Source organism: Salmo salar, chromosome 20 (genome assembly GCF_965601325.2).
Source record: "Salmo salar chromosome 20, fSalSal1, whole genome shotgun sequence".
Lineage (NCBI taxonomy): Eukaryota > Metazoa > Chordata > Actinopteri > Salmoniformes > Salmonidae > Salmo > Salmo salar.
Window position 1 is genome coordinate 6,683,096 of NC_138310.1, and position 26,313 is coordinate 6,709,408.

The following is a 26,313-nucleotide window of genomic DNA, read 5'->3' on the forward strand; positions in this document are numbered from 1 at the left end:
TTAGCCTCTAAAGACTATTGTTGCTAAAATTGTTAAACAAATTGAACAAAAGAACGCGTAAACCATTAGGCAAAAAGGCATGGCCTATGTGCTTTCAGATTGTAATGAACTAACATGTAGGCTAAACAACTCTTTATAGGCCTATCATGCATACATGAAGGCACTGTTGAATGCGTAATCAGGTGACTCCAATTTAATTCCTTCTTTTTATCTCAGTAAAATCCATTATATTCCCAAACATCATGAGATTATTATCTGTAATTTCAAAATAGCCAGTCTTATTAATTTGTTGGGTGAAATACAAAGGGCTCATTTGAAGACATCGCCGGTGATCCTGCTGATGTCTAACTGCGCGGTTAAACGCACGTCTGAGATGTACAGTGAGGGCGGGGTTACGCGTCAAAGATTATTTCTCTTGATAAATCTTGCAAAATGTTCTCCTCAAGCAGCTGGGGAATGAATTGTATGCTACTTAGGCTGCTCGATGTACTGAGAATGAAGATGCAACCATATTTCTCCGAATGTTACGTTCTCTCTTTGGGAAGCCAATCGATTTTTACAGTATTTGTTAGGCTATTTATTTGTTATTGACCCATTTTGTTAATTATAATCCCTGCATTTTCTCGACATTATAAATCATTATGTCGGATACTGCGGATACCGAAGAAAATCAGGATATGTTACCGGGTTTGGTCGAGCAGATAGTCCAGCGAATAACAGCCGGAGAGGTAAGTGAACGTCAGATATGATTTATGGAAATGAAACATCTGTAGCCTATTGAAGCCACGCGGACATCTTCAGTATGGTGTCAGCTAGATCAAGGTGTGTAATCTAGGTGGAGAGGAAGGATGCTCAAGGTTTTGTGCCGGGATCGGGATCGGGGACAAAGATAACACGTGTATGAAATATGGGCTGCTGTAAAATAAAAATGGTATCTATGCTATCTGAAAGTGTGACCTGAGCAGTTCATGTGGGGTGCAAGATTCACAAAGGTGTTTTTTCTCTCCATGTAATCTCCATTAAATCCTATATTTTAGTGTATCCCCTTTAAATGCCCTGATCTCTTATAGTAAGATTATGTAACTCATAAATGAAGATATTGAATTTAAATATATTAATTATGCTTTGCAGGATACCAAGGGGTTGCATAAAGAATAGAATGCAAAAGCATGCTAAATTGCAGTCATTAGAATTATTGTAGGCTTTTGAACAAGATGAGTAGGGGAATAGACCAGGCCTATGAACATACATTATTAATGACTATAATTTATGTAAACAGCCTACTCCTACCCATGTAATATTTGCATTTGGGGAGAACTTTATTTGGATGCACCATCCATGTGCAAACATGTTGTGCAAACATGTTTCACTGCTAAACTGGTAGGGTAAGCTTTAGGCAATTTACACAAATTAGCTTAGGGCTACTGTTCAAGACACTCATAGTCCATGAAGTGCCATATTAATTATCTAAAAATAATAGTGCTATTACTGAATGCATGATCTACACAGATGTCTCACGTTTTGAGGAAGCGTGCAATTGGCAATGTCCACCAGAGATGTTGCCAAAGAACTGAATGTTTATTTCTCTACCATAAGCCATCTCCAACGTTGTTTTAGAGAATTTGGTATGTCAGTATGTCCAACTGGCCTCACGACCACAGACCACGTGTATGGTGTCGTGTGGACAAGCTGTTTGCTGTTTTGAACAGAGTGGGCAGGCATAAGCTACTGACAATGAACACAATTGCATTTTATCTATGTTAAATTTGAACGCACAGAGATACTGTAATGAGATCTTGATGCCCATTGTCGTGCCATTCATCCTCCACCATCACCTCATGTTTCAACATGATCATGCATGGCCCCATGTCGCAAGGATCTCTACACAATTCATGGAAACTCACCAGACATGTCACCCATTGAGCATGTTTAGAATGCTCTGGATTTACATATGACAGCGTGTTACAGTTCCAGCAAATATCCAGCAACTTCGCATAGTCATTGAAGAGGAGTGGGACAACATCCCACAGGCCACAACCAACATCCTGATCAACTCTATGCAAAGTTGGCAAATAGTGGTCACACCAGACACTGACTGGTTTTCTGATCCACGCTCCTACCTTTTTTAAGGTATCTGTGATCAACAGATGCATATCTGTATCCCCAGTCATGTGAAATCCATAGATAAGGGCCGATGAAATTATTTCAATTGACTGATTTCCTGTATATGAACTGTAACTCAGAAAAATCTTTGAAACGGTTGCATGTTGCGTTCATATTTTTGTTCGGTATACAAATAATAGGCCTAACAGTAACAATTGTGGTAGGTGCAACAATATAACGTCTCTCACTGCAAACCTCGAGTTTTGGTCCAGTGAAACCTGATCCTATTGCCCTCCCAGTCTTTTGAATACTCAGGGCTGCCGCATTGTTACTATGGTGATTTCAGTGTCTCTACCCCGCCCCACACAGTTTTGCTGTCCGTCATTGCTTGAAATGCAGCAGCCTTTCAGACTGTTGCTGATTCACGACACTCGATCCCATCCATAGCGTCTATTCACGGTGTTTAATTCATTGTCGACTCGACAACGTGATTGCTGAAGTCGGCATCTTCAACATACGTTGGAGAAGTTTTAACAAGCTAAACGACGCAAAAAATTTATATTCATTCATCATGTCTGCAGTCTCGCGACGTAACTCAATTTTGCCGGTAAGTGACTAGTCTTAATAATACAAAATGATATGCAACATCCTCGTGGAAGGTTAATGATTCATCATTGCCTTTCACATTTCAAATGGCGTGGTCGAAATTATATAGGCTAATTTTACAGTAATAATTAACTGTAAAATAAGGCAATGGAAGTTTCTATGCTACCTATTTTTGAGGGAGAGGCTATACCAACACGCCGGTGCATACATTGATGAAGTATGTCGCGCAGCTAAGAGTTGAGTGGAGACGAATGGATTCGGTTCAGTCAGTCATCCTGATGAGCCCTTCCCAGCAAGCTAGTTTGCCATGAGGCTGAGAATGTTTCTTTGTTTTAAGCTAAAATATAGGTGTTGACTGTGATAAAGGCACTTGATTATGGGCTGTCATGTTAAATGAAGTAGGCAGTGACATTGTACATATAGCCATAGAAGCACAGTGACATACAGTGCACTGGGAATGTATTTGACCCCCTTCCCCTTTTCCACATTTTGTTGTGTTACAGCCTTATTCTAAAATTGCATTCATATTTTTGTTCTTATCAATCTACACACAATACCCCATAATGACAAAGTGAAAAGAGGTTTTTAGAAATATTTTTGCCGAAAAATAATTAAAAACAAAAATACCTTATTTACATAAGACTCGAAATTGATCTCAGGTGCATCCTGTTTCCATTGAGCATCCTTGAGATGTTTCTACAACTTGATTGGAGTCCACCTGTGGTAAATTCCATTGATTGGACATGATTTGGAAAGGCACACACCTGTCTATATAAGGTCCCACAGTTGGACAGTGCATGTCAGAACAAAAACCAAGCCGTGAGGTCGAAGGAATTGTCCATAGAGTGCATAGACAGGATTGTGTCGGCACACACATCTGGGGAAGGGTTCCAAGAACACAGTGGCCTCCATCATTCTTAAATGGAAGACGTTTGGAACCACCAAGACTCTTCCTAGAGCTGGCCAAACTGAGCAAAATGGGGGAGAAGGGCCATGGTCAGGGAGGTGACCAAGAACCCAATGGTCACTCTGAAAGAGCTCCAGAGTTACTCTGTGGAGATGGGAGAACCTTCTAGAAGGAACACTCCACCAATCAAGCCTTTATGGTAGAGTGGCCAGACGGAAGCATGGTGGTGGCAGCATCTTGCCGTAGGGATGTTTTTCAGCGGCAGAGACTGTGCGACTAGTCAGAATCAAGGGAAAGATGAACGAAGCAAAGTACAGAGAGATGCTTGATGAAAACCTGCTCCAGAGTGCTCAGGACCTCAGACTGGGGTGACAGTTCACCTTCCATTTACACTTTACATTTATGTCATTTAGCAGACGCTCTTATCCAGAGCGACTTACAAATTGGTGCCTTTACCTTATGATATCCAGTGGAACAACCACTTTACAATAGTACATCAATATCTTTTTCTGGGGGGGAGGGTTAGAAGGATTACTTTATCCTATCCCAGGTATTCCTTAAAGAGGTGGGGTTTCAGGTGTCTCCAGAAGGTGGTGATTGACTCCGCTGTCCTGGCGTCGTGAGGGAGCTTGTTCCACCATTGGGGTGCCAGAGCAGCAAACAGTTTTGACTGGGCTGAGCGGGAACTGTGCTTCCGCAGAGGTAGGGAGGTGAGCAGGCCAGAGCTGGATGAACGCAGTGCCCTTCTTTGGGTGTAGGGACTGATCAGAGCCTGAAGGTACGGAGGTGCCGTTGCCCTCACAGCTCCGTAGGCAAGCACCATGGTCTTGTAGCAGATGCGAGCTTCAACTGGAAGCCAGTGGAGTGTGCGGAGGAGCGGGGTGACATGAGAGAACTTGGGAAGGTTGAACACCAGACGGGCTGCGGCGTTCTGGATGAGTTGTAGGGGTTTAATGGCACAGGTAAGGAGCCCCGCCAACAGCGAGTTGCAGTAATCCAGACGGGAGATGGCAAGTGCCTGGATTAGGACCTGCGCCGCTTCCTGTGTGAGGCAGGAATGTTGTAGAGCATGAACCTACAGGATCGGGTCACCGCCTTGATGTTAGCGGAGAACTACAGGGTGTTGTCCAGGGTCACGCCAAGGCTCTTAGCACTCTGGGAGGAGGACACAATGGAGTTGTCAACCGTGATGGCGAGATCATGGAACGGGCAGTCCTTCCCCGGGAGGAAGAGCAGCTCCATCTTGCCGAGGTTCAGCTTGAGGTGGTGATCCGTCATCCACACTGATATGTCTGCCAGACATGCAGAGATGCAATTCGCCACCTGGTTATCAGAAGGGGGAATGGAGAAGATGAATTGTGTGTCGTCTGCGTAGCAATGATAGAGACCATGTGAGGATATGACAGAGCCAAGTGACTTGGTGTATAGCGAGAATAGGAGAGGGCTTAGAACTGAGCCCTGGGGGACACCAGTGGTGAGAGCACGTGGTGCGGAGACGGATTCTCGCCACGCCACCTGGTAGGAGCGACCTGTCAGGTAGGACGCAATCCAAGAGTGAGCCGCGCTGGAGATGCCCAACTCGGAGAGGAGGATCTGATGGTTCACAGTATCAAAGGCAGCAGATGGGTCTAGAAGGATGAGAGCAGGACAACAGGACAACGACCCTAAACACACAGCCAAGACAATGCAGGAGTGGTTTCGTGACAAGTCTCTGAATGTCCTTGAGCGGACATGAACCTGATCGAACATCTCTGGAGAGACCTGAAAATAGCTGTGCAGCGACGCTCCCCATCCAACCTGACAGAAATTCCCCAAATACAGGTGTGCCAAGCTTGTCATACACAAAATGGCTTGAGGCTGTAAACGCTGCCAAAGGTGCTTCAAGAAAGTACTGACTAAAGCGGCTGAATACTTATGTAAATATTAAAGTTTTTATTTTTAATACATTTGCAAAAAATTCTAAAAACCTGTTTTTGCTTTGTCATTATGGGGTATTGTGTGTAGATTGAGGGGGGGGGGGGAAACAATTGAATCCATTTTAGAAAAAGGCTGTTAATGAAATGTGGAAGAAGTCAAAGGGTCTGAATACTTTCCAAAGGCACTGTATCCCTCTGTGATCATATTTGTGGTTCTTTGGGGTTGTGGCTTTCAGGTAGTTTATTTTTGGCCGCCCATCCCATGAGTGAATGTCATGACACTTCAACTGAATGTCATTCCAGTGCACCGCTATCTATGAATTGTAACTGGTGTTTGAGTGTTTCAGGTAAAAAACAAAATACCATTATTAGGTAAATAATGTCCCGTTTGGAACACTGACAAGTAGAGCATTACAATATATATATCTATGTCTCAGCTAAAAAAGAAACGTCCCTTTTTCAGGACCTTGTCTTTCAAAGATAATTCATAAAAATACAAATAATTAAACATATCTTCATTGTAAAGGATTTAAACACTGTTTCCCATGCTTGTTCAATGAACCATAAACAACTAATGAACATGGACCTGTGGAACAGTCGTTAAGACACGAACAGCTTACAGACGGTAGGCAATTAAGGTCACAGTTATGAAAACTTAGGACACTAAAGAGGTCTTTCTACTGACTCTGAAAAACACCAAAAGAAAGATTCCCAGGGTCCCTGCTCATCTGCGTGAACGTGCCTTAGGCATGCTTCAATGAGGCATGAGGACTGCAGATGTGGCCATGGCAATACATTGCAATGTCCGTACTGTGAGACGCCTAAGACAGCGCTACAGGTAGACAGGACGGACAGCTGATCGTCCTCGCAGTGGCCGACCACGTGTAACAACACCTGCACAGGATCGGTACATCCGAATATCACACCTGCGGGACAGGTACAGGATGGCAACAACAGCAGCCCGAGTTACACTAGGAACGCACAATCCCTTCATCAGTGCTCAGACTGTCCGCAATAGGCTGAGAGAGGCTGGACTGAGGGCTTGTAGGCCTGTTGTAAGGCAGGTCCTCACTAGATATCACCGGCAAAAACGTTGCCTATGGGCACAAACCCACTGTTGCTGGACCAGACAGGACTAGCAAAAAGTGCTCTTCACTGACGAGTTGCAGTTTTGTCTCACCAGGAGTGATGGTTGGATTCACATTTATCGTCGAAGGAATGAGCGTTACACCGAGGCCTGTACTCTGGAGCGGGATCGATTTGGAGGTGGAGGGTCTGTCATGGTCTGGGGCGGTGTGTCACAGCATCATTGGACTGAGCTTGTTGTCATTGCAGACAATCTCAATGCTGTGCGTTACAGGGAAGACATCCTCCTCCCTCATGTGGTACCCTTCCTGCAGGCTCATCCTGACATGACCCTCCAAATGACAATGCTACCAGCCATACTTCTCATTCTGTGCGTGATTTCCTGCAAGACAGGAATGCCAGTGTTCTGCCATGGCCAGCGAGGAGCCCGGATCTCAATCCCATTGACCACGTCTGGGACCTGTTGGATCGGAGGGTGAGGGCTAGGACCATTCCCACCAGAAATGTCTGGGAACTTGCAGGTGCCTTGGTGGAAGAGTGGGGTAACATCTCACAGCAAGAACTGGCAAATCTGGTGCAGTCCATGAGGAGGAGATGCACTGCAGTACTTAATGCAGCTTAATGCACCAGATACTGACTGTTACTTTTGATTTTGACCCCCCCCCCCTTTGTTCAGGGACACATTATTCCATTTCTGTTAGTCACATGTCTGTGGAACTTGTTCAGTTCATGTCTCAGTTGTTGAATCTTGTTATGTTCACACAAATATTTACGCATGTTAAGTTTGCTGAAAATAAACGCATTTGACAGTGAGAGGACGTTTATTTTTTTGCTGAGTTATATATCTATATTAACATGTTTTGCTCATCCCACTTGATTTTTATTTAGAGTAGGATAACAGCCTACACAATAAATCACTTGTAATATTGGTATTTGGTACCAGTAACCATCTGGATGTCACTGTGATACAGTCTACTGCTCAATGGAGGAGAGTTTGCGCTGCAAGCCGGCTTGCCGCAGTAAAGTGAGGGAAGTAGCTTGATAGTGTAGCCAATATCAGGCCAGGGTGTCAGCTACAGCACATTTATTATAGTGATTTTCACCAAAAATATACAACTAACGTCCACATTTTTATAAAAAAAACAATAACTCCAATTTTAAAAGAATTTCTAAACATGCTCCCAAGGCCCAACTGGGGGCCAGTTACATTAGACGTTATTGTTGTCATATCGTTTTCTTCACTGCATTAGCAGGCAAAAGACCATGTTCATAATCATTCAACAATTTATTTGCATTTCCATTATAATTTTTATTTGCATTACATATTCAGTATCAGGTCACATCAACTGTATTCTCCGGTTTTTGTGTTTATTTTGCAAAAAGATCAGCAAATTCATCTAGACTCAAGGCCTTTGCCCTCCTTGACTCAATACACTGCCCCCCCCCCCCCAGAACCGCTAGTGCTACCAGGGTAGAGCTTACACATAACATTTGTAAATGTATGCCTAGTCTCAGTATCAAAACTGGCCTCTTTCAAATGAAATGTTTAAAAAGCGTTTACATAAGCCTATGTATGTTGACCAGCGTTTCCCAAACTTGGTCTTGGGGACCCAACGGGGTGCACCTTTTGGATTTTTCCTAAGCAATACACAGCGGACTCAAAAAAATCAACTCCTCATCAAACCAAACTGTGCACCCTTTGGGGTCCCCAGGACCGAGTTTGGAAATTGCTGCTGTTGCTAGTCTCGTCCACCAGCCGGATCCATCTCTGTTGAACTGGTACGCGGTAGCAATTAGCCTGGGGATACGTTTACTGTAGACCTAATATTAATGTTTGTGTCCACACCAGGTCCCTATCAAGAACATTGAGCGTGAACTCATTTGTCCGATCTGCAAGGAGCTGTTTACACACCCCCTCATCTTGCCCTGTCAGCACAGCGTTTGTCACAAGTGTGTCCGAGAGCTGCTGCTATTGAACCATGAGGATTCTTTCGATGCAGGCTCAGAGTGTTCCCTCCCTGGGAGCCCAGGGCCCCGATCCAGAGTGCCCTCGCCAAGCATGGAGAGGCTGGATAGGCTTGCAAGATCAGGTGCGTTTGGGTTTGGCCATTCATCATCAAGCCTAAATTGTGACAAGTGATGTAAATGTGGCAACATTACATGCAATTTGCAGTAAAGTTTTATGGACATGCCATACGCAGTTTCATCTGTATTTTCCTAGTTATTCTCTGTGTTGTAGAATGAAAGGCGACACCACTGACGCCACCCTGTTTAAAATCATAATGTTGGCTGTTCATACTATTTCCTTTAATCTCATTAAGTTTTGAGATGGGTCTTAAGTTTCTTGAACAGAGTATAGAAACTCGACAAGCTTATTCAATTCATCACTTTTGTTCTGTCTAGTTCCATGCCCTTAAAGCATGCACTTCCCAAAAACGTTAAATGATAGATGTATTGTGGATATTTTGTAATGCCAAGCAATTTCTTAACACGGAATGCCTATCATTTACACCACCTTGATAGGATGACAGGCTTGATTTATGTACACATGTCGGAACAAAGCACGACTATCCCACTAAAGCATTTAAAACGCTTATGAAATAACTTGTTGGTGGGAGGGGGAGGTTGTCACATTCTTTATTTTGGGGGAAGCTAAGGGAAGCTGAGAGGTCAATGTCTAAATCCAAGGCGCAAACAGCATGGAGTGAGACAAGGCAGTCTTTTACTTAATCATGAGCTAGTCCCTGGCCACTCCAAAAAAAACTCCAACCAATTCACATTTGCCCGAACCTGAATGTGACCATTCTTCATGTCCAGGTCCGCATGTATTAACACAGTGGAAACATTCAATGTTGTTTAGAAAAAGAGTTAGAGCTGGTAATAAAATAATATATCCTTAGTCATCTTAAGAATCATGTACTTCATTTAAATCCCCTTGGCGTTAGTAACCATGGTACTTTTGCAGCGGATTTAGTAAACTATTTTCTTATAAGTACATTGATGAAATCTTAAAAGACATTGTTTACATACTTTTCAGTAAAAGTCTTAAATCTCTGACAGCATTTCACTAAAGGTTTCACCTCTGCTGAATGGATGTCAGACCAGTGGTGATCATGGTGACGAAACCTGCCTGGGAGGAATGAATGAGGGATTAAATTAACTGAGCTCAGGGCTATATTTATCAGTCAAGTGCTGTAAAAGCTAACAGGTTTTGTGGAAACTCCTCAATGTTTTCTTCACCTTGTTTTATTAGGATTCGGACTAGACCCCTTTTTGTTGTTTTTAGAATGTTAAACTCATTATACAGTAGCAGTCAAGTTTGGACACACCTACTAATTCAAGTGTTTTTCTTTATTTTTACTATTTTCTACAAGGTAGAATAATAGTGAAGACCTCAAAACTATGAAATAACACATATGGAATCATGTAGTAAGCAAAAAAGTGTTAAACAAATCAACATTTATTTTATATTTGTGATTCTTCAAAGTAGCCACCCTTTGCCTTGATGACAGCTTTGCACACTCATGGCATTCTCTCATCCAGCTTCATGAGGAAGTCCACTGGAAAGAATTTCAATTAACAGGTGTGCCTTGTTAAAAGTACATTTGTGGAATTTCTTTTCTTCTTAATGCGTTTGAACCAATCAGTTGTGTTGTGACATGGTAGCGTTGGTATACAGAAGATGGCCCTATTTGTTAAAAGACCAAGTCCATATTATGGCAAGAACCGCCCAAATAAGCAAAGAGAAACAACAGTCCATCATTACTTTAAGACATGAAGGTCAGACAATTCTGAAAATTTCAAGCACTTTGAAAGTTTCTTCAAGTGCAGTCGCAAAAACTAGGGACGCACGATATATTGGTGAGCATATCGGAATCGGCCGATATTAGCTAAAAATGCCAGCATCGGCCCGATGTCTAGTTTAACGCCTGTGCAAAACCGATGTCAAAGCTGACGTGCATACCTATATAACGTAAGTAGATGACATGGTGACGCCACGAAAAATACAGCACTACACAGAACAAAAGCAGAAAAATACTAAACGTGTTCAAGTCGAGCAGTCATTTGAAAGAGTGAGAGAATTTCAGCGAGACAACTCATAAGCGAAATCCGTTAACGCCAAGATAATTGAATTCATTGCCCTTGACAATCAACTGTGCTCTGTCGTGGATGATGTTGGTTTTTGCCGACTGATCGAGCCCCGGTACACACGATATTTCAGATGTTGCCCTACTGAAGTTACACAGTATTTTTGAAACTCACATCCATGAGTTTCATGACCTGACATTTGGACCAGCAATGTCAGCCCTATAACCATTATGAGTCTGACAGCACAGTGGGTCGACAAGGATTTCGTACTAAGGAAAGCTGTATTGCATGCTCAAAAATGTGCTGGTTCTCATACCGATGCTGCCATTTCAATGGCATTTGAGAACATGTTTGAAACAGGAACACTCCTAGCTCCATTCGAACAACTGACTCGGAAAAATAAGGTCAACTGCGTCTGCAGCAGACATGATACACTTTGTCATGGCATTGAAACGGCTGCTCAACAAAACTGCCGACAGACCGTGGGGTTAAAACTTACAAAAGTACTCGAGACTTTGAACAAGCACTACGGTGGCATTCTCTCTGAGCCTCTTTACTGTGTCGCCACCATGCTTGATGCTAGGTACAAGGACCGCTACTTCGACGCAGACAAACGGGGTTTACGTGGAATGTTACATACACAGCTGGACAAGATGGAAATGCACACAGTGACAGTGCACACCGAGGAAGAGAGGCCACGGACAGACAGAGCTGAAACTTCACTGCTTGACATGCATGAAGAAATCCTGGTTGAGAATGAAATGACTGAACAAATGAACAACAAAACAGCACAGGAAGTAGGTGAAAGAAATACGTTTTGATTATGTTTTACTGGTAATGGGGGCATTTGTACATGCCAACAAAATAACTTTTTGGTCAGGTGTGTATGTGTAACCTTTTTATTTAACTAGGCAAGTCAGTTAAGAACTTATTCTTATTTACAATAACGGTCTACCCCAGCCAAACCCGGACGACACTGGGCCAATTGTGCGCTGCCCTATGGGACTCCCAGTCACGGCCGGATGTGATTACATCCTGGATTCGAACCAGGGACTGTAGTGACGCCTCTTGCACTAAGATGCAGTGCCTTAGACCACTGCGTCCGTGTGTGTGTGAACTATTTAACTGTACTAGAATGCTTAAAAGGCTGCTGAAATATTGATATCGTTTTTTTGGGGGGGCAAGGAAAGTATCGGACAAAAATGTAATATCGGTGCATCCCTAGCAAAAACCATTAAGCACTATGATGAAACTGGCTCTCATGAGGACCACCACAGGAAAGGAAGCCCCAGCGTTACCTCCGCTGCAGAGGATAAGCTCATCAGCCTCAGAAATTGCAGCCCAAATAAATGCTTCAGAGTCCAAGTAACAGACACATCTCAACATCAACTGTTCAAAGGAGACTGCATGAATCAGGTCTTCATGATTGAATTACTGCAAAGAAACCATGACTGAAGGACACCAATAAGAAGAGACTTGCTTGGGCCAAGAAACATGAGCAATGGACATTAGACCAGTGGAAATCTGTCCTTTGGTCTGATGAGGCCAAATTTGAGATTTTTGGTTCCAACTGCCGTGTCTTTGTGAGACGCAGAGTAGGTGAACGGATGATCTCCGCATGCGTGGTTCCCACCGTGAAGCATGGAGGTATGGGGGTGCTTTGCTTGTGACACTGTCTGATTTATTTAGAATTCAAGGTACACTTAGCCATGCCGGTTATCACAGCATTCTGCAGCAATACGCCAGTCCCAGCGCAAACCAGATGGGATATCATTTGTTTTTCAACAGGACAATGACCCAACACACCTCCAGGCTGTGTAAGGGCTATTTGACCAAGAAGGAGAGTGATGGAGTGCTGCATCAGATGACCTGGCCTCCACAGTCACTGGATCTCAACCCAATTGAGATGGTTTAGAACCGCAGAGTGAAGGAAAAGCAGCCAACAATTGCTCAGCATATGTGGGAACTCCTTCAAGACTGTTGGAAAAGCATTCCAGGAGAAGCTGGTTGAAAGAATGCCAAGAGTGTGCAAAGCTGGCAAGGCAAAGGGTGGCTACTTTGAGAGAATCAAAAAAATATTTTGATTTGTTTACCACTTTTTTTGGTTACTACATGATTCCATATGTGTTATTTCATAGTTGTGCTGCCTTCACTATTATACTACCATGTAGAAAATGGTAAAAAGAAAGACTTGAATGAGTAGGTGTGTCCAAACTTTTGACTGGTGCTGTGCATATATATGTTTTGAAATCTGTGGATTCACATATGTTTTCACCAAAACCTTTTTAAGAACGTAATTTCTTTTAAGCACCATGTTATTGTGTGTTAGCACTTGTCTGTAATTGGATGTGCATCAGTTTTAACTCCACTTCTGTTAACATACTGTATATGTTAATTGTTGGTCTCACTTCACTTCTTTGTCCATTGCTTGCAGCCACACTGCAGAGAAGGTCGTTTGGGAGGAAAGGTAGATGCGGGTTCCATTTTTTGAATAGCTGTAGTAGTGAGTACAGTGTTACTAGATCCCCTGTGAACCCCAACTTAACTGTTACTCTGCTGTATGTAACCACACAACTGACAGTCGGCCCCTGTTACCTTTATGTAGCCGATTTGGTAGACATGGCATTCTCGCTTTTTTTAAAGTCTACTGAGCAAAGTCGCAAATGTATAGTGTGTCCCACCAATTTATGTCTGCATTTGGTGTTTTGTTCAATTTTTGGAGCCTGGTGCTTTCAGGCTTTTGTGCTCCGCTTTCAACACGTGCATGTCTTACAAAGTAGGTTGGAGAATGAGTGTGTGAGCTACAGCTCTGGGCGGGATGTGAGTCAGAGAGTGGAGAGTAGAGGAAAGCGAAATGGCTCAGGAAGTTACCTAGGAGTTGGGTTTAAAGTGGAATTTCTTAATGCCTGGGCAAATGAAGAGGGGTCTCCCCTCCCTGTAGCCTCAGAAATATACAGTACCTTGTGGACAAGTACCTTGTTGGGGCGGCATGTAGCCTAGTGGTTAGAGCGTTGGGTCAGTAAAAATCTGTCGTTCTGCCCCTGAACAAGGCAGTTAACCCACTGTTCCTAGGCCATCATTGCAAATAAGAATTTGTTCTTAACTGAGTTGCCTAGTTAAATAATAAAGAAATAAAAAATGTACTTTCAGAAGAGGCAGGGGACCTATTTCTATGTTACAAAATATTATATTTTGTTTAGACATAGCAAGATTGTCTAGACTATACTGCCTCAACCTACAGTCTCACTGACAGGCTTGCTCCAGGCTTGCTCCAACTTTTTTTGCTCCACGGTTCAGTTATAGAAAATGCTTTAGACACGCATGTGTTTGGCTTCTGCACCATGAGCAATCTCTACAATGTTCTTATCATTTGATGGGAGAAGACCCTAGAGCACAATGCTTTGGCAGATGTTAATATTTATTTATTTTGCGTTGAAGTGCTCAGTAGATGTTTTAAAAATGGTATGCCATGATAATTATGCATCTGAACAACTTCTTTAAAATGGCACCAGAATTATTTAAGTCAGGATACAAAACAGTTGTCCCTGTTTCATAGAGGTCAAGTCTTTAAAAGCACCCTAAGGCTTTCAGTCTAAAAGCCATTCATCTTGACAGTATATTTTTCAAGTAAAAAGATAAAGGAGTTAAAAAACGTGTAGGGAAGATTAACTCCACTCTTTAAATGTATGTTCTTACCTTGTACGGTATTTGGTTTATTCACATACTCCTGGCAAGATCACCTGCATCCCTTTTGTAATGCAGTCCTGGTTATGGCGATTGGGCTGTGTCGCATTGTGATGACTCAAATCATGTTGTTAATGATGTGGTTCTGTAGGAAACGTACCCCTTTGCCCTGCCAGAATGGCCTTGCGATGACTTGTCAGTGTCTGCCCTGAGCTCTTTCCACTGCAGCAGCAGGCAACGTGCCTCAGCCTGCTACCGTACACCTTGCTGCAGACACGCGCTGCTGCAACACCCTCCCTCCCCGACCGCACACCCACCTAGCCTAAGTACACTGTCCTTTTAATCCCTGACCTCTCCCATCCGCTTCAGGCCAGGATTTGGCCCCCACCTTATCAACTTCCATCCCAAGACCGTCCAAAACGCCAAGCCTGCTCACTCACTACTCCATCAGCACCCTCAGTCTCCCATCGCTACATGCCGTCACACACATCGACAGACATGTTTGTCACACACGCTTTCTTTGTGCCCACCGCATGTCTGTGTGCTGACATTCAACAAACATCTTTTTTTTTTTGCTTGCCATTTTTCTTTGTACATTCAATGCACAATGTTCTGCTGCTTGCATCCATCATGTGTGTTTGTGAGAGAGTGTTAGGATATATTGAACTGGACAAATCATTTAAAAAATGAATTTCCTCTGCAGGTAGCCATTTTGCTGGAAATCGATATTAGTCTCTCTTAACCTTAAGTTGATTTGAGTTTATATTTTGGTTCTGTTAGTGGGTTTCCCACCTTTTTACTTTGCACCTGATTTGTAATTAATGTTACGTGAATCTGTTGGTGTCCAGGTCACTGTAAACACGCTCTTCCTATCTCTTGTGTTATCCATCCATGTTGTGTGAGAGACCATGTAGTGTGAGCTGTCTGAGAAGGACCCGTGTTTGTTTCTGTAGGACACTGTGTGTGTGTGCGTGTGTGTGTGTGTGCTTGTCTGTGCAGGCCTATCCTAAGTTTGATGTGATTAGCACTCTAATGGCTGTTCTGTCTGTCGTATCAGGCTCTATCTCCTCACCAGGATGGAGGCGTGGCTCTGTGACCCCCCGCATCACCACTTTCCCATGCCCGGGTTGCCAACACGACGTGGACCTGGGCGAGCGGGGTGTGAGCATGCTCTTCCGGAACTTCACCCTGGAGAGCATCGTGGAGCGCTACCGGCAGGCGGCCCGCGCTGCTGTTGCGATCATGTGCAACATGTGCAAGCCTCCCCAGCAGGAGGCTACCAAGAGCTGCATGGATTGCAAGGCCAGCTACTGCAACGAGTGCTTCAAGTTCCACCACCCCTGGGGCACCCCTAAAGCCCAGCATGAATATGTGGGGCCCACCATGAACTTTAGGCCCAAGGTAGACACAATTTACCACCTCGGGGGGGGGGGGGGGTCATTGTGTTGTTGATCTCGACCATGCTGCTCCGCTGTTGGTTTTAGATTGCAGGGATCAGCTCATGTCATTGATGGTGGACAATCATTGACAAGTTGATTGCGTTAATGATGCTGCCTTCAGAGATGTTGGTTTAATTTCGACTGACAATAAGTGTTATCTCTGCTTTTCTTTGTGCTTCTGCAATCCAGTGAAACTTGCTGGTTGTGGGAGATACCTGTTCAGTGCTAATAAATAGAAAGATGATTGAAAGGAGAGAGAATGTCATTCAGTATTGACAAACTTTTGGGCTAACCCTTTGTGCCATTTTGTATATGTGGTGTGACGAGTTAGCAAATTTTTTTAGTATTTTTATTTTTTTAACAATTTATTTATTTATTTATTATTTTTTTAAATGACCACTAATCCAATGTGTGCTCATGGCCATCCAGGTGCTGATGTGTCCGGAGCATGAGATGGAGAAGGTCAACATGTACTGCGAGGTGTGCCGGCGTCCAGTCTGTCACCTGTGCAAGCTGGGAGGCTCCCATGCCAACCACAAAGTCACAACCATGAGCAGCGCCTACAAGATCCTCAAGGTACTTTATGACGATAACGATGTCTCCAACCATTCACTTGACCTGACCAGAACTTAATCTGATTTATTTACCAGGAAGCAAACGGGGAGTGAACTACCTGAATTTGTCCCAAAAAATAAATGTGTTTTTCATTGCAAAACGTTTTCTGTTGCAAAATGTTTTGCTACGGTGTGAACTAATGAATACACCCCAGGAAAAAAAGAGTGTTATAGTTTGGAAGTTGATGTTTACCCAACTGGCCAGTGACGGTGTTGTTTCTCAGCCCCCTAATGAAATATTGATCAGTTACCTGTACTAAGTGGCACGCGTCCACATTATCAGTTTTCCTTTGTGAGCAGTGTAATCGACGTGTGGTCATCAACAACAAGCGAACCTCATCTACCCCGCCTAGACGGAGGTCAATCAGCCACTGAAAGCAGAGGGACAGAGGACTCCGTGTCCTCTGTAATCTAAAAGGCCTGTGGACACGGGCACTGGGCCAGACTCATCTATATTTAATGCAATCATTTGTATCTTATGTTCTATCTATTGAGCATTTCTGCTAATGTTCTTTGTTGTTATTATACCAACAGGAGAAGCTATCAAAGGCTATCCATTACTTAATCAGCAAAGAGGACCAAGTGAAGACTCAGATTTCCCACCTGGAGGTGTTGATCAATGAAACCGAGGCAAGTAACTGTGTTGACAGAGTTAAACTAGTCCTGTGTTGTCTGTTTAGATGTCTGTTATGTTCACTAACAAAGGGACATTCTGTCTGCCCTGAGAAGGAAGGTCACTTATTCAAATGGATATAAAGGCATAAACAAAGGAACATCTACTAATTCACATGAATTCCACTGCAGAAGCGTTTGCTCATCTGTACTGTATTATGTATTTTGTCCCTGTCTTGTTTTCATTTGTTGTAATAGTACGTCTATGCTAGCCTTGTCCCAGATCTGTTTGGGCTATCATTCCAACTCCTTGTCATGTAAAACTCTTCGGCATGACAAGGAGGCATGATGTGGCATGATTGCACAAACACTGGTCCATAGGCTACTTCTATGCAGTTGTAGGTTTCAATTAATTGTCATGCTACATTTCTCTTACTTCTACAGGAGAACGGCCAGTTGGCGGAGCGTCGGACCAACGAGCACTTTGAGCGACTGCTCGAGATCCTCCAGGAGAGGAAGTTTGAGATGCTGCGCTCCATCGAGCAGTCGAGGACGGGGCGTCTGGACCAGCTTCGGGGCCAGGTGGACGAGTACCAGGGCATGTTGGAGAACAGCGGCCTGGTGGGTTATGCCCAGGAGGTCCTCAAGGAGACGGACCAGTCCTGCTTTGTTCAGACTGCCAAGCAGCTGCACACCAGGTCAGCCTCTTTCCAGCCCTGACTGCCAGTCCCACATTGCCCTCTGTTATGGATAGTATACAGTAGAGACTGCCACCCAAAGGTTCCCGTCATCAGTTGTGGGTAAAGGCTATTGTCTAATGGTGATATAATACCATTGTTTATAAAAGGGCAGTAATTCGATTGGCCTCCATTCTTAATAAACAAAGGGCCCATTTTCAACCTCTTTATTACAGGCCTATTTGATCATAGTGACTATTGCCATGGTCATTTCCCTGTGGCAACTCTGGACCTCTAGGTTTCTAATGGGGATTTGGCCCCTGTTATTTTAGTGCTGGAGAATTCAATCAGCTTATGTGAGTGTGCCAGAGATCTGGTCAGCCATTGGTGTGGCTGGCCAGGTACCTTTTCCAAGTGAGAAATTGGAATGACAAAGCCTTGTTTACTTTCCCCATGTCCCGCTCTAGCTCTAATCCTGCTTATTGATCTCCATTAGTCAAAGCAGCTAGAGGACTTTATTCACGCTTTTACTTTTAGGAACGCTGTTACATTAATTCACACGTTTCCCACACTCGTTTATCTTGCCCAGGAGATGATTTCCATTCTGCTCTGATGGAATGGCTTCTTGGTAGCGTGTAGTGTTCACTACAAAGTGAATAACTCTGCTATTTTGTGTCCTTTCACTCCCAGGATCGCGAAATCCACCGAGTCTCTGAGGACATTCCACCCCGTGGCCGACCCCTCCTTTGATGAGTTTGTGCTGGACACTTCCAGAGAGGAGACCCTGCTGAAGGAGCTTTGTTTTGGTGGAGGTAAGACTCCCACCCCCCCCCCCCCAGTATTACGTATGTAACAATGTATACATACATCGTAATGAAATCCTAAAACTCAATTTGTTGACACAATCCTCATCTGTCCCACACTAAGTCACCTCAACCTGTTGGTCACTTACACCTCCTCCTGAGCTCTGCTCTCTGTTTAGATGCCGGCCACCAGAAGCCCTTTAATTGAATAAGCCGGTTACATTCCTGATATACACGCAGGGATTTTGGCACTGAGAGCATTGCAGGGCTTTTTCTGGTCCACTGCTTTGCATAGACTCTCATGTCCCTTTGCCCCGATTTAAAGAGAAAGGGCACTGTGAGGCGGGCTGGATATAATTGTCTGTCATGAAAAGGAACTGATTTGATATGCGCATATTAAGTAGGGGGAGTGTAACCCAGGAAGTAAGCAGAAGGGTATTCATAGACTGTCATCTACCTGTGGCTATGTCCTTAGAATGAGCTCCAGCCATTCTCCCTCCTGCTAGAAGTATTACTGACAATAAAGGGCTCTGCTCTGTCGCGCCATAGTGGGTCATGAAAGGGTCATATGAAACAACTGTACGTTGCTTACATATTAGAAATGCGTCCAAGTAATCCATTTTCCCTCTCTTGCGGGGAAAGCTGCTTGAAAGCCCTTGAAAGGAAGGCCATTGATTGATGTGGTTAATCTAAATGGCAGGGGAGGGACAGGAGGGTAATGATGCACTCTTGTCTGAGAGGAGGAAGCTCTAAGAATTGATGCCCAGCTGTAATTGAATTGACGGTAGACATGAAAAGAGCAGAGGATGCAAAACTGTCTCCTATTTAACAAATATCTGGCAGTCCTCATCACCATGGTTCACAGTGCCTGTAGGGTGGGGATCTGAGGATGGGACAGTGACAACCAAGGACACCTCCCACAAATATCCCCCCAAGAGTCGATGTGTAATTTCAACCCTGCTCATCAAGATGTCATTATAATGCCATTCTGGAGTCTTCTACGCTCACACTGGCTCCATATTTGAATGTGTCCCACTAGTTGAACCATAAAGACATCGTGTTGTGTGCTTTCTCCCTTCCTAATCCAGCCCCTCCAGAGACTGCAGTATGGTCTGAACTCACGGCCAGCAAGAAGGAAGTTGACGTCTCTGTTTAGTCTGTCTCTCCGTCCCGGCTGTAGCCTGAAAAATAGTCTGTTTCTCTGAGAATAGCTGCGCTCTCGGGCCGGGTGCCGGCTGGGTTTGCAGGCTGCCCAGTTCCATCTGCGGCACCCTCCTCAGCCCTGATCCGATTCTATGGGACCCTAGCTGGATCCGGCTGCTACTGTTTGACGGGAAGCTCTATCCGCAGTGAGCGAGGGGGAGAGAGCGAGAGAGGGTTCTGCAAAGTGCTTTTCCTGGCAATGTCTGTGCATAAATGAAACCTTTTTAAGAGCTTCTCTTATTCGTCCTATCCATTGTCTGTCTATATTCTGTACTGTCTGTCTATGAGTTCAGTCTCGTCTCTGGTCGACTCCATGCCCTTAAATGAACGTATGCGACTATGTAAACCAATGTGTTGAATCAAGTTTAGGGTTCTTATCATTTTGGGGTTTATTTTTCTATATTTCCTGAATAACCAATACCATTTAAAATCATTTCTAGCATTAGTTTGTATGGGACGTTCTGGCTCTAACAAGTCTTACTTGTCTAAGGTTTGCCTACTTTTGTTAGTTTGTCGATTAGAGAAAAACATATGAATTGGCTGCAGACAAATTACACTTTAAACTGACCCCTCCCTCTGCCATTGACCTTTTCTCCTCCCCTCCCTCTCCAGTCCCTGACCCTCCCATCATCGATCTGTCCCGCAGTCGCGTCTACAACGAAGGCCTGGTGTGCTGGCAGTTGGCTGAGGACACCCTGGCCACAGACTACCAGGTCCTGGAGTACAGGAAGCTGGGTGTTGAGAAGGACGAGGAGGAGGGCAGCAGCCACTGGTGCTCCACAGTCCCGGTGTACGGCCCCAGCACAGTGGTGTGCGACCTGGAGGCCAACAGCCTCTACTCGTTCAGGGTACGCAGCTGCCGCAACTCCCTCTACAGCCCCTACAGCCCAGAAGTCACCTTCCACACACCACCTGCTCCAGGTAGGCGCCAGGCACTGATGTCATACACACACACCAAACACTGATTATGATGATGCCATATGTGTATGGTTGGCACTGATGAAGAGAGAGGTGGCCCTGGGCCCTTAACCAAAACAGTGACAGACTAATAATTTCAAGCTCTACTGGAATAAATTCTCTGCAATAATTTAACAATGCTTCAATTCCATTTTTCAAATGTAGGAACTGGGAAAAACTAGTATTCTGTACTGGCCTCTATTGCAATCATCTCTACTAGGCTGTGAACGCAGCCCTGAAAGTTGGATGCTAATTATCCTAATTACAAAGAAATACGTCTTATTTTCAGTCTTACGTTGGTATCCCGCCTGTGTTGGGCTTCGGGGCTGAAGTTAAGCTTTATTTTTTTTCCCCTCCCGAGTCTGTCAGTATTTAGCAGTCGGATCCACGGAAGATTACAAATTGACAGATGCTCGACTGTTCAAAGTGAACTGTGTGGATAGGAAGCTACGGTGGGTCGGTCATTCATTTATAATTTCTGCGACCCATCTCCTTTGTTGAATCGCAGAAACACTTTCCTTTTTGAAATCATAGTTATTTTCTTCTTCAGACCGACTGGGCAGAGTTGAGATGCAGCTGAGGTCCAGAGTAACAGTTCATCAAAGCCTCTGTTTCTGACTCCGATGGTTCTAAGCACTCTGAATAGCTATCACATGCCATCTGTAGAGCACTCTAGGGGTTGATATCACTTTAATTCCTCAACAGTCTACTGAATTGGACAGAGTCCTCCCCCGTCCTTCCGTCTGAAGCCCCCATGCATATAGACAATGGCTGATCCATTAGGATTTCATTGAGTGTTTATCCTCCCCTGGCTCATTAGTTTGCCGTAAACTGAGGCTGGGCCCACTGTAGATGGAAGTCCAGTGATGGGACTGGGAGCCCACATTCCTTTGCCCGGACTGTGGGCACATGTAGCAGTGGGGTGCACAGTGCGTTAGTAATGAGATGGAATTCTGGGTCAACGCTGGCCTCAAACAGACATTACAGTAGCTTCAACACGCCTCCTATCACAACAACAGTCAGTGTAGGCGTAGACTTGAATCATTGCTGTATGACCATACATGTGTCCTTTTCTTATCCTTTTTAATTAAGCTTATCTTTAGGATGACTCCATTCAATTAAGTTTGTGCCGTTCACACAACAAAGGCCAAAGAGGTAAACGGCTAGTATTTTTGCCCTTGTTTTTACGGGATCGTCATGAATAAATACGAATGAAATCATACCTTGGAGACAAAATGCAATGGTTCAATGCACAGGCATAATTATTTTACTTAAGTGTATAGTAGTTATTGCCTTTGGCGTTGTAACTATTTTTGGAATATTTATATGTTCAGCAGCAGATGTGGCCTAGAAAATAATTTGTATAGACCTTATTTGAGAAATAAGAAACCAAGCATTGTTTTGTACATCTTCACATCTGAAAATGTATCGTTTTGGAAATGTGTTAAATTCCTTACGTTTGTTTCATTACTTGAACATCTTTATAATGGCGCCCTCATGTGACACTATGAAAGTCCACCCTTTCCCTGGCATCCAAAGATGATGTGAAATCCTATGTGCGGCTGATGCTGTTCCTTTTGTATCATTGCTCTCTCTCCTGTAGTATTTGGCTTCCTGTTCAATGACAAGTGCGGCTTCAGCTCGGAGCGGCTGACGTTGAGTAAGCTGCGTGACTCGGTGGAGAGTGTGGCCGGCATGGCCTTCCTGCTGGCTGCTGAGCGCGTGCAGACAGGCAGCTACATGGGCCTGGACTACATCATCGGTGACACGGGCATCTCTCAGGGCAGACACTACTGGACCTTCCGTGTGGAGCCCCACTCCTACCTGGTCAAGGTGGGCGTGGCCTCTGATTCCAAGCTGCTGGAGTGGATCCACAACCCCCGGGACTCTAGTAGCCCCAGGTAAACCCCACTTCCTCAGTCTTACTCTATTACTCACTAAGGATCAGGCCTGAGTCACAAAAAAGCCTGTGATGTAAGAAACATTAACCTGTTAAGGGCTAACTCACGGACCAGGCCTTAGTTTCTCAACAATTCATAAAAATATCTGTTATTCCCTACTTTGTGGGTTTACTATTATGTATATTTTAATAGGCTTCCAGATAATGATGGTGCGTCAGAGTATAATTGAATGTGTTGCAAATGTAGGCTGCTTTCTCTTATCTCTTCCAACTCCAGGTATGACCACGACAGTGGGCACGACAGTGGCAGCGAGGACACGTGCTACGACCTGTCCCAGCCCTTCACCCTGCTCACCGTTGGCATGGGCAAAGTGTTAATCCCCAAAGCATCTATCTCCTCCGCCACCGCCGGCAATGACCACGGCAACCGGGTGCTGCCCATGCCCCAGCGCATTGGCGTGTACCTGGACTACGAGGCGGGCCGTGTCTACTTCTACGATGCAAACACCATGAGATGCCTTTACGAGCGGCAGGTGGACTGCACCGGTACAATGTATCCCGCGTTTGGCCTCATGGGTAGTGGCAAGGTCCATCTAGAGGAGTTCATCACAGCAAAGCGACTGTCGTATATGTGAGATGTTGGGCCTGCCACACACCAAAGTCTCTCTCGCACTCCTAACACTTGCCTTTGAGCTCATGTTTCTCTCTCTCTGCTTTCAGTCAGGTATATTTTTGTAGTGATTTGTGTGTGTGTGTATGTACATCATCATGCCATTTCTTTGTTTTAATGAACAGCTATTTATATTGTACTACTAAGTCCAGTAAAATGTAGCCAAGAGAAACCCGAAGAGCCTTGCAGCTAGTCCCACTCCTGTGCCTTTCATGATAAATAGGTCATCTAGCAAATGCTGTAATTTGTCTAATAATAACTGTGCAAAACAGCAAGGTTAGTCATCAGTTACAAAGGTGAGAGAGTGTATCTAAGTCACAAGGATCCCCTCGGTTCAGAAACATCCCTACCAAAAACGGAGACAAAACGTATACTAATCAATGTCCTTTGACAAGACTCACGGTCAACACCAGTTGGGTAGACCGCATTCGAATTTGGACACATTCTCACAGGTGTTTATTTAAGACTACCACACCTTTCACATATTCTCTCACAACCTACTCACTACTTCAAAGCAGAGCACATTTATCTGAATTGTAACACTAGGCATTCACATGCAGGGTGGAATTCAAACTTCCCATGTAAAAATCATGGTGTCAACTTTTGGAATTGTGAGTTGACACAGGCCGATCTCAAGTTAAAATTGCGCTCGCACCGATTTTAGTTGTTAATCACAAAATGTTGACATTAATTAATTGAACTCTGACACGGCTGTCTCGGATGCATTTGTTCAACAGCAGTGAATGTTTTCCTTTTAGCACCAAGAATGTGAAACCTAGGAAACCTGACAGGTTCTTACTACACATACTTCCACGGAACTCTCTGCTACGATGTAGTTCCTTTTTTGACTACTTCATATTAGAAAAGTCTACAGAACTTACAGCCAGTTGTTACACAAGTTGTTGATTTGGCTCTTGAGAATCAAGAGGGTGCAGCGTTTCAGAACATTTAGATAGAAAATAATATTATGCAAATCGACCAAATTCCCTGTCCTCTAGAAAAGGGTGTCATTTTGACTCTATACATTACTTTTATCTCGTTGTGAACGTTTCACCCTACTGAATACACCCCTGGTCAGCTCTGGCTTTCCTATATGGGTTTCTGGATAGGACTATCTGTAGATCCAGTCATGTTTGTGTTTTGTTGAGGGTAAGGGTAATCGGTGTGTTTTCTCAGGTTTGTGGCCTGTGGGCCTTATGCTACCTACCTCCTATCGGCCCTGGAAATCCTTTTAAAACTATACCTTCCTCCTCGGAACAGGACTTAATTTTCCTTTGCAGCTTCCATAAATACATTACAATTTTATTATACCGTAATATCAGCCTTTAAGATTGTTCATATCCAATAATAAACTGGAATTAACATTTTTTTTCTCTTCATTTTAACCTCCATGTACATATCTAGTGTGACATTTTCTGTCAAATAAAATCTAGATCTGCAATTTATTCTCAGAGTTTGTATCTGCTGTGAAGTTTCTCAAGGCTTAATAGAAACTTGAGAAATTTGGTCAATTGGTGGAAAATTGTAATTGGAACTAGATGTAATCATGTCTGACTGAATTGGTGAAGTGAGCAATTTAAAACTGAACATACACATCCCCCTTTCTGTGTTTGATGTGTTTAGGTCCATTTGAGTGTAGCGTTTCCTAGAATTTGTGGTGTTATTTTGTTGTTGCTTATCTGAATCCTATAAGGTCATGTTGAGTAACATAATCTGTAGTTTTAAACGTAATTCCTATTACTTTTACTTAGAATTGGTGCGCATCATTTCGAGTAATTCTCTACCATTCCTTTTAGGGCACAACACCTCTCTACCTGTTCCTTTTGGAATGACTGAAACACCTTTAAAAAGTCTATACACTTAATTAACAGGTTCAGGTTTGTTTATTCATCACAGAATGCATTATTATATACAGAACAAACTGAATGTCTCTTAGGTGTTTGTGTTAATTTGCTTATCTTGGGTCAAGTCACTGGTGGCCACAGCAGCTGTGTCTTTCACGGTCGATGTATGGTAGAGGTTTACTATATAGTGCGCATATTTTAGCGACATATCACTGCTAATTTTAGAAAAGGGAATCATATGGCTTTCAGTAGTAAGTTAAACCAAATATTCTGCAGACTCTCAATCAAATGGTTCAAGCTAGCACTTTAAACTGTAGTATGTATGCCTCTCGGCTGTGCAGGTCTGTATGAATTGGTGTGCAATATTACGTAGAATGCAGGAAATAGGCCTATTGTTTTCTCCTGTAAGTAATGGGATGTGATGTTTGCTTTCTGTGAGTATAATGCTTTAATGAACATGAAGCTTTGTTGGTTATCAGATTCTTGAAATACTAAGCTTTTTTTTTTATTTGCTGTTTGTTGATTTGTATGAAATAAACTAGTGTTTTAAACCAATTGTTCTCTCTTTGTAGGTATGTGTGTATTTATACCTAATTGTTTTCACTTTGAATATGGTTTTACAAACAAAAAAATGCTAAATGTTGATAATCCATGTCACCATATCACTCTACTGGGAATTGGGGTAGCAGGGCATGGAAAACTGGAAAATGTAAAGAAATGCATACACACAGACTCCTCCTAAAGCCATGTACCTTTTCTCCTCCCGTCTCAGACCACGATCCACCCATCATCATTAGACAGCAGGTGACGCTACTGCCTCTACAGATAATCTTACCTTATCTACCCTTACAAAAAAGTCTCAAAGATCACCTACACAGTTACTAAACAAAAGCAACAATTCCTGCAGGAATCCAGTATGATTTATTAAATTCTGCAGGGAATATTTGATAGGACTCCTGCTTAATTGGCTTTATCCTGCAGGAATTTAAAAGATTCCTGCACATTCTAGCCAAAAAAATGACATGGTATTCCTACAGAATCAGCTTAATCCTTTCAGGAGCCCCCCCCCCCATCCCCCTCACCTGGTTGTCTAGGTCTTAATTGAAAGGAAAAGCTAAAAACCCACAGACACTCAGCCCTCTGTGGGATGAGTTTGACACCCCTGCTGAAAGGAATCTACTGAGAGGAGGCTGTTTCTTGTAG

At 43.7% G+C, this 26,313-nt stretch overlaps 1 protein-coding gene across 3 annotated transcripts; it reads left to right on the forward strand.

Annotated features, from left to right (window-relative positions):
- Nucleotides 1-391: 391 nt before the first annotated feature.
- On the forward strand, nucleotides 392-25,666 carry LOC106580173 (E3 ubiquitin-protein ligase TRIM36). Of its 3 annotated transcripts, none has more exons than XM_014160944.3 (11): nucleotides 392-728; nucleotides 8,468-8,708; nucleotides 13,142-13,174; nucleotides 15,449-15,792; nucleotides 16,260-16,406; nucleotides 16,979-17,074; nucleotides 17,501-17,754; nucleotides 18,424-18,545; nucleotides 20,352-20,660; nucleotides 22,300-22,597; nucleotides 22,874-25,666. In XM_014160944.3, the coding sequence occupies exons 1-11, from the start codon at nucleotides 642-644 to the stop codon at nucleotides 23,229-23,231; spliced, it is 2,289 nt and encodes a 762-aa protein (XP_014016419.3). In that variant the 5' UTR covers nucleotides 392-641; the 3' UTR covers nucleotides 23,232-25,666. The 3 variants fall into 3 exon arrangements, with proteins under 3 accessions (XP_014016419.3, XP_014016420.3, XP_014016421.3); XM_014160946.3 differs by lacking the exon at nucleotides 392-728 and adding an exon at nucleotides 2,137-2,710; XM_014160945.3 differs by lacking the exon at nucleotides 13,142-13,174 and having other exon boundaries at nucleotides 393-728.
- The last annotated feature ends 647 nt before the right edge of the window (nucleotides 25,667-26,313 follow it).

Coding starts and splice junctions, on each gene's coding strand:
- LOC106580173 (XM_014160944.3), top strand. CDS start 642: ATGTCGGATACTGCGGATACCGAAGAAAATCAGGATATGTTACCGGGT. Junction 20,661..22,299: donor CCACACACCACCTGCTCCAG/GTAGGCGCCAGG, acceptor TCTCTCCTGTAG/TATTTGGCTTCCTGTTCAAT. Junction 22,598..22,873: donor CGGGACTCTAGTAGCCCCAG/GTAAACCCCACT, acceptor TTCCAACTCCAG/GTATGACCACGACAGTGGGC.